General features: G+C 41.2%; 1 protein-coding gene across 1 annotated transcript in view; it reads left to right on the top strand.

The window, feature by feature from the left end:
- Positions 1–7,447, top strand: part of LOC123996520 (sodium/potassium-transporting ATPase subunit beta-233-like) — a 25,656-nt gene extending 18,209 nt beyond the window's left edge. The window contains exons 3-6 of the mRNA XM_046299918.1: positions 2,431–2,586; positions 4,878–5,068; positions 6,390–6,473; positions 6,723–7,447. Coding sequence (XP_046155874.1) covers positions 2,431–2,586; positions 4,878–5,068; positions 6,390–6,473; positions 6,723–6,983 — 692 coding nt within the window. The 3' untranslated portion in view covers positions 6,984–7,447. The remainder of the gene's footprint in view (positions 1–2,430; positions 2,587–4,877; positions 5,069–6,389; positions 6,474–6,722) is intronic.
- The last annotated feature ends 548 nt before the right edge of the window (positions 7,448–7,995 follow it).

Raw genomic sequence — 7,995 nt, 5'->3', positions numbered from 1 at the left:
AGTATTTGGTAGCATTGCCTTTAAATTGTTTAACTTGGGTCAAACGTTTCGGGTAGCCTTCCACAAGCTTCCCACAATAAGTTGGGTGAATTTTGGCCCATTCCTCCTGATAGAACTGGTGTGACTGAGTCAGGTTTGTAGGCCTACTTGCTCGCACACACTTTTTCAGTTCTGCCCACACATTTTCTAAGGATTGAGGTCAGGGCTTTGTGATGGCCACTCCGATACCTTGACTTTGTTTTCCTTAAGCTATTTTGCCACAACTTTGGAAGTATGCTTGGGGTCATTGTCCATTTGGAAGACCCATTTGCGACCAAGCTTTAACTTCCTGACTGATGTCTTGAGATGTTGTTTCAATATATCCACGTAATTTTCCCTCCCTCATGATGCCATCTATTTTGTGAAGTGCACCAGTCCCTCCTGCAGCAAAGCACCCCACAACATGATGCTGCTACCCCCGTGCTTCACGGTTGGGATGGTGTTCTTCGGCTTGCAAGCCTCCCCCTTTTTCCTCCAAACATAACGATGGTCATTATGGCCAAACAGATCTATTTTTGTTTCATCAGACCTGAGGACATTTCTCCAAAAAGTACGATCTTTGTCCCCATGTGCAGTTGCAAATCGTAGTCTGGCTTTTTTATGGCGGTTTTGGACCAGTGGCTTCTTCTTTGCTGAGCGGCCTTTCAGGTTATGTCGATATAGGACTCGTTTTACTGTGGATATAGATACTTTTGTACCTGTTTCATCCAGCATCTTCACAAGGTCCTTTGTGGTTGTTCTGGGATTGATTTGCACTTTTCGCACCAAATTACGTTCATCTCTAGGAGACAGAACGCGTCTCCTTCCTGAGCGTTATGGCGGCTGCGTGGTCCCATGGTGTTTATACTTACGTCCCATGGTATCATTTTCTGGAATTTTCCAAGCTGTTTAAAGGCACAGTCAACTTAGTTTATGTAAACTTCTGACCCACTGGAATTGTGATACAGTGAATTATAAGTTGAAATAATCTGTCTGTAAACAATTGTTGGAAAAATGACTTGTGTCATGCTCAAAGTAGATGTCCTAACCCACTTACCAAAACTATAGTTTGTTAACAAGGTGGAGTGGTTGAAAAACAAGTTTTAATGTCTCCAACTTAAGTGTATGTAAACTTCCGACTTCAATTGTATGTATAAAAATACCCTAAAATAAAATATGACATTTTGTACTGTCGCTTCAGATACAGTATATATATATATTTTTATCTTAAATCCATGATACTGACCCAGTGTGTTGTCTATCTACAGGTCTATCATCCATACTGACCCAGTGTGGTGTCTATCATCCATACTGACCCAGTGTGTTGTCTATCTACAGGTCTATCATCCATACTGACCCAGTGTGTTGTCTATCATCCATACTGACCCAGTGTGTTGTCTATCATCCATACTGACCCAGTGTGTTGTCTATCATCCATACTGACCCAGTGTGTTGTCTATCATCCATACTGACCCAGTGTGTTGTCTATCTACAGGTCTATCATCCATACTGACCCAGTGTGTTGTCTATCATCCATACTGACCCAGTGTGTTGTCTATCATCCATACTGACCCAGTGTGTTGTCTATCTACAGGTCTATCATCCATACTGACCCAGTGTGTTGTCTATCATCCATACTGACCCAGTGTGTTGTCTATCATCCATACTGACCCAGTGTGTTGTCTATCTACAGGCCTATCATCCATACTGACCCAGTGTGTTGTCTATCTACAGGTCTATCATCCATACTGACCCAGTGTGTTGTCTATCTACAGGTCTATCATCCATACTGACCCAGTGTGTTGTCTATCATCCATACTGACCCAGTGTGTTGTCTATCTACAGCTCTATCATCCATACTGACCCAGTGTGTTGTCTATCTACAGGTCTATCATCCATACTGACCCAGTGTGTTGTCTATCTACAGGTCTATCATCCATACTGACCCAGTGTGTTGTCTATCATCCATACTGACCCAGTGTGTTGTCTATCTACAGGTCTATCATCCATACTGACCCAGTGTGTTGTCTATCTACAGGTCTATCATCCATACTGACCCAGTGTGTTGTCTATCATCCATACTGACCCAGTGTGTTGTCTATCTACAGGTCTATCATCCATACTGACCCAGTGTGTTGTCTATCATCCATACTGACCCAGTGTGTTGTCTATCTACATGTCTATCATCCATACTGACCCAGTGTGTTGTCTATCTACAGGTCTATCATCCATACTGACCCAGTGTGTTGTCTATCTACAGGTCTATCATCCATACTGACCCAGTGTGTTGTCTATCATCCATACTGACCCAGTGTGTTGTCTATCTACAGGTCTATCATCCATACTGACCCAGTGTGTTGTCTATCTACAGGTCTATCATCCATACTGACCCAGTGTGTTGTCTATCTACAGGTCTATCCCACACCCCACGCTCTGAGAAGTTTGAGATCTCTTACAATGTCAACGATGTGGAGACGTATCTGAAATACACCAAGAGCATCAAGGACTTCCTGGAGATGTACGATGAGGAGAGGCAGACCGACCAGAACAAGTACGAAGACTGTGGAGGCAAGTACAGACTAGTAGAAACTAGTAGACACTGGTACAGACTAGTAGACACTAGTACAGACTAGTAGAAACTAGTAGAAACTAGTACAGACTAGTAGACACTAGTACAGACCCGTAGACACCAGTACAGACTAGTAGACCCCAGTACAGACTAGTAGAAACTAGTAGACACTGGTACAGACTAGTAGACACTAGTACAGACTAGTAGAAACTAGTAGAAACTAGTACAGACTAGTAGACACTAGTACAGACCCGTAGACACCAGTACAGACTAGTAGACCCCAGTACAGACTAGTAGAAACTAGTAGACACTGGTACAGACTAGTAGACACTAGTACAGACTAGTAGAAACTAGTAGAAACTAGTACAGACTAGTAGACACTAGTAGACTCTGGTACAGACTAGTAGAAACTAGTACAGACTAGTAGACACTAGTTCAGACTAGTAGACACTAGTACAACTAGTAGAAACTAGTACAGACTAGTAGACACTAGTACAGACCCGTAGACACCAGTACAGACTAGTAGACCCCAGTACAGACTAGTAGACACCAGTACAGACTAGTAAGACCCCAGTACAGACTAGTAGACACCAGTACAGACTAGTAAGACCCCAGTACAGACTAGTAGAAACTAGTACAGACTAGTAGAAACTAGTACAGACTAGTAGACACTAGTACAGACTAGTAGAAACTAGTACAGACTAGTAGAAACTAGTACAGACTAGTAGAAACTAGTACAGACTAGTAGACACTAGTACAGACTAGTAGAAACTAGTACAGACTAGTAGAAACTAGTACAGACTAGTAGACACTAGTACAGACTAGTAGACACTAGTACAGACTAGTAGAAACTAGTACAGACTAGTAGAAACTAGTACAGACTAGTAGAAACTAGTACAGACTAGTAGACACTAGTACAGACTAGTAGAAACTAGTACAGACTAGTAGAAACTAGTACAGACTAGTAGACACTAGTACAGACTAGTAGAAACTAGTACAGACTAGTAGAAACTAGTACAGACTAGTAGAAACTAGTACAGACTAGTAGAAACTAGTACAGACTAGTAGACACTAGTACAGACTAGTAGAAACTAGTACAGACTAGTAGAAACTAGTACAGACTAGTAGAAACTAGTACAGACTAGTAGAAACTAGTACAGACTAGTAGACACCAGTACAGACTAGTAGAAACTAGTACAGACTAGTAGAAACTAGTACAGACTAGTAGACACCAGTACAGACTAGTAGACACCAGTACAGACTAGTAGAAACTAGTACAGACTAGTAGAAACTAGTACAGACTAGTAGAAACTAGTACAGACTAGTAGAAACTAGTACAGACTAGTAGAAACTAGTACAGACTAGTAGACACCAGTACAGACTAGTAGAAACTAGTACAGACTAGTAGAAACTAGTACAGACTAGTAGACACTAGTACAGACTAGTAGACACCAGTACAGACTAGTAGAAACTAGTACAGACTAGTAGAAACTAGTACAGACTAGTAGAAACTAGTACAGACTAGTAGACACTAGTACAGACCCGTAGACACCAGTACAGACTAGTAGAAACTAGTACAGACTAGTAGAAACTAGTACAGACTAGTAGAAACTAGTACAGACTAGTAGACACCAGTACAGACTAGTAGAAACTAGTACAGACTAGTAGAAACTAGTACAGACTAGTAGACACTAGTACAGACTAGTAGACACCAGTACAGACTAGTAGAAACTAGTACAGACTAGTAGAAACTAGTACAGACTAGTAGAAACTAGTACAGACTAGTAGACACTAGTACAGACCCGTAGACACCAGTACAGACTAGTAGAAACTAGTACAGACTAGTAGAAACTAGTACAGACTAGTAGACACTAGTACAGACTAGTAGAAACTAGTACAGACTAGTAGAAACTAGTACAGACTAGTAGACACTAGTACAGACTAGTAGAAACTAGTACAGACTAGTAGTTTAGTTCTGCTGTGTCTGGTGTATTTATGTACCGTGTTAGGGTTTAGTTCTGCTGTGTCTGGTGTATTTATGTACCGTGTTAGGGTTTAGTTCTGCTGTGTCTGGTGTATTTATGTACCGTGTTAGGGTTTAGTTCTGCTGTGTCTGGTGTATTTATGTACCGTGTTAGGGTTTAGTTCTGCTGTGTCTGGTGTATTTATGTACCGTGTTAGGGTTTAGTTCTGCTGTGTCTGGTGTATTTATGTACCGTGTTAGGGTTTAGTTACTGGTCTATATTGTCTGCTCAGGTGACTGATGTAATTGGTCTCTCTGTGCCTGTAGAATTACCTGAATCGTACAGGGACCGCGGTGAGCTGGAGAGTGACCTTGGAGCGAGGAAGGCCTGCAGGTTCAAGCGGACCTGGCTGGGACCCTGTGCTGGTCTGGATGGTCAGGACGAAAACTTTGGCTTCAAGGATGGGAAACCGTGTCTGATCGCCAAGCTCAACAGGATCATCAACTTCCGACCAAGGGTATGTCCACCTGCCCACGCTAATCTAGTTTATACCATTGATTAGCTAACTCTCAGAAAATGTATTTATTTATTTTAGGTTTCTTAATATGATAATGCTGCTTGGTCTGTCTGTGATAGGTTAATATGATAATGCTGCTTGGTCTGTCTGTGATAGGTTAATATGATAATGTTGATTGGTCTGTCTGTGATAGGTTAATATGATAATGTTGATTGGTCTGTCTGTGATAGGTTAATATGATAATGCTGCTTGGTCTGTCTGTGATAGGTTAATATGATAATGTTGATTGGTCTGTCTGTGATAGGTTAATATGATAATGTTGATTGGTCTGTCTGTGATAGGTTAATATGATAATGTTGATTGGTCTGTCTGTGATAGGTTAATATGATAATGCTGTTTGGTCTGTCTGTGATAGGTTAATATGATAATGCTGTTTGGTCTGTCTGTGATAGGTTAATATGATAATGCTGTTTGGTCTGTCTGTGATAGGTTAATATGATAATGCTGATTGGTCTGCCTGTAATTGGTCTCTCTGTGATAGGTTAATATGATAATGCTGTTTGGTCTGCCTGTGATAGGTTAATATGATAATGTTGATTGGTCTGTCTGTGATAGGTTAATATGATAATGCTGTTTGGTCTGTCTGTGATAGGTTAATATGATAATGCTGTTTGGTCTGTCTGTGATAGGTTAATATGATAATGCTGATTGGTCTGCCTGTGATAGGTTAATATGATAATGCTGTTTGGTCTGCCTGTGATAGGTTAATATGATAATGTTGATTGGTCTGTCTGTGATAGGTTAATATGATAATGCTGTTTGGTCTGTCTGTGATAGGTTAATATGATAATGCTGTTTGGTCTGTCTGTGATAGGTTAATATGATAATGCTGTTTGGTCTGTCTGTGATAGGTTAATATGATAATGCTGATTGGTCTGCCTGTGATAGGTTAATATGATAATGCTGATTGGTCTGCCTGTGATAGGTTAATATGATCATGCTGTTTGGTCTGTCTGTGATAGGTTAATATGATAATGCTGATTGGTCTGCCTGTGATAGGTTAATATGATAATGCTGATTGGTCTGCCTGTGATAGGTTAATATGATCATGCTGTTTGGTCTGTCTGTGATAGGTTAATATGATAATGCTGATTGGTCTGCCTGTGATAGGTTAATATGATAATGCTGATTGGTCTGCCTGTGATAGGTTAATATGATAATGCTGTTTGGTCTGTCTGTGATAGGTTAATATGATAATGCTGATTGGTCTGCCTGTGATAGGTTAATATGATCATGCTGTTTGGTCTGGGTTTTGTTTCAGCCTCCAACCAACAGTGCTTCTGTCCCTGAAGCCGGCCAGAGCAGAGTCCAGACCAACGTTATCCCCATCCACTGTCAGAACAAGGTACGCCACACATGTGTACATATACAGTATACTGCATCCAAAATTGCACCCTATTCCCTATATAGTACACTACTTTTGACCAGGGTCAATAGGGCACTGGTGAAAAGTAGTGCACTGTATAGGGTGCCATTTCTGATGCAACCACACCATGAAGCTTTAGTTATCTGGATAAATGCTAGGTCTCTGTATGTGGTTTTTACCTTCGGGGAAAGTCCACTAACTGGGATGCCATCCTGTCATTCTCTACAGAGAGAGGAGGATGCTAGCAAGATTGGTGAGATCAAGTACTACGGCATGGGCATGGGGTTCCCCCTCCAGTACTACCCCTACTATGGCAAGCTGCTGCACCCCAATTACCTACAGCCTCTGGTGGCCATCCAGTTTACCAACCTCACCTTCAACGAGGAGCTGCGTCTTGAGTGCAAAGTGTACGGAGCGAACATTGACTACAGCGAGAAAGATCGCTACCAAGGACGATTTGACGTTAAGTTCACCATCGCCAATTCATGACCTCAGCTATGAAAATGGCACTTTTTCTCTGCCCCTATTTCAAAACAAGTTGATTTAAGAGAAATAAAGAAAAATAGTTCAACTAAACCACGACTTGTCTTGGAAGAAACTTTCATAATATACGGGACCTACAGTTAATCTGTGTACATCACACCGGCTTTTCTGCATAATGTCTAGGGTTAGAATGTAATTTACACCGGCTTTTCTGCATAATGTCTAGGGTTAGAATGTAATTTACACCGGCTTTTCTGCATAATGTCTAGGGTTAGAATGTACTTTACACCGGCTTTTCTGCATAATGTCTAGGGTTAGAATGTAATTTACACCGGCTTTTCTGCATAATGTCTAGGGTTAGAATGTAATTTACACCGGCTTTTCTGCATAATGTCTAGGGTTAGAATGTACATTACACCGGCTTTTCTGCATAATGTCTAGGGTTAGAATGTACTTTACACCGGCTTTTCTGCATAATGTCTAGGGTTAGAATGTACTTTACACCGGCTTTTCTGCATAATGTCTAGGGTTAGAATGTACTTTACACCGGCTTTTCTGCATAATGTCTAGGGTTAGAATGTACTTTACAGGAAGAGTAGCAACATATTTATTCTACTGTAAATGAGAAGTCCTTGAGCCATGGGACATTCATCTTTTACTGTAAATAGCAATTCTACTACTGTTATGTAGCGAGCAGTGTTTCTGTCTGTCCCCCTGAGTATTCTGCCTAATGTCCTTCCTATATATGTTTGGAGTGTCCAGTACAGTAGTGGCATACAGTGGTCCTTTCAAGCCATGTTGTAATTTCTCTAGTCTATTGTCAGTAGCCTTTAGTGGTCCAAGGTGTGTGTGTGTGTGTGTGTGTGTGTGTGTGTGTGTGTGTGTGTGTGTGTGTGTGTGTGTGTGTGTGTGTGTGTGTGTGTGTGTGTGTGTGTGTGTGTGTGTGTGTGTGTGTGTGTGTGTGTGTGTGTGTGTGTGTGTGTGTGTGTGTGTGTGTGTGTGTGTGTGTGTGTGTGTT

Source organism: Oncorhynchus gorbuscha, linkage group LG15, assembly GCF_021184085.1.
Source record: "Oncorhynchus gorbuscha isolate QuinsamMale2020 ecotype Even-year linkage group LG15, OgorEven_v1.0, whole genome shotgun sequence".
In the NCBI taxonomy this organism is placed as follows: Eukaryota; Metazoa; Chordata; class Actinopteri; order Salmoniformes; family Salmonidae; genus Oncorhynchus; species Oncorhynchus gorbuscha.
This window is presented reverse-complemented; position numbering and strand designations above follow the sequence as displayed.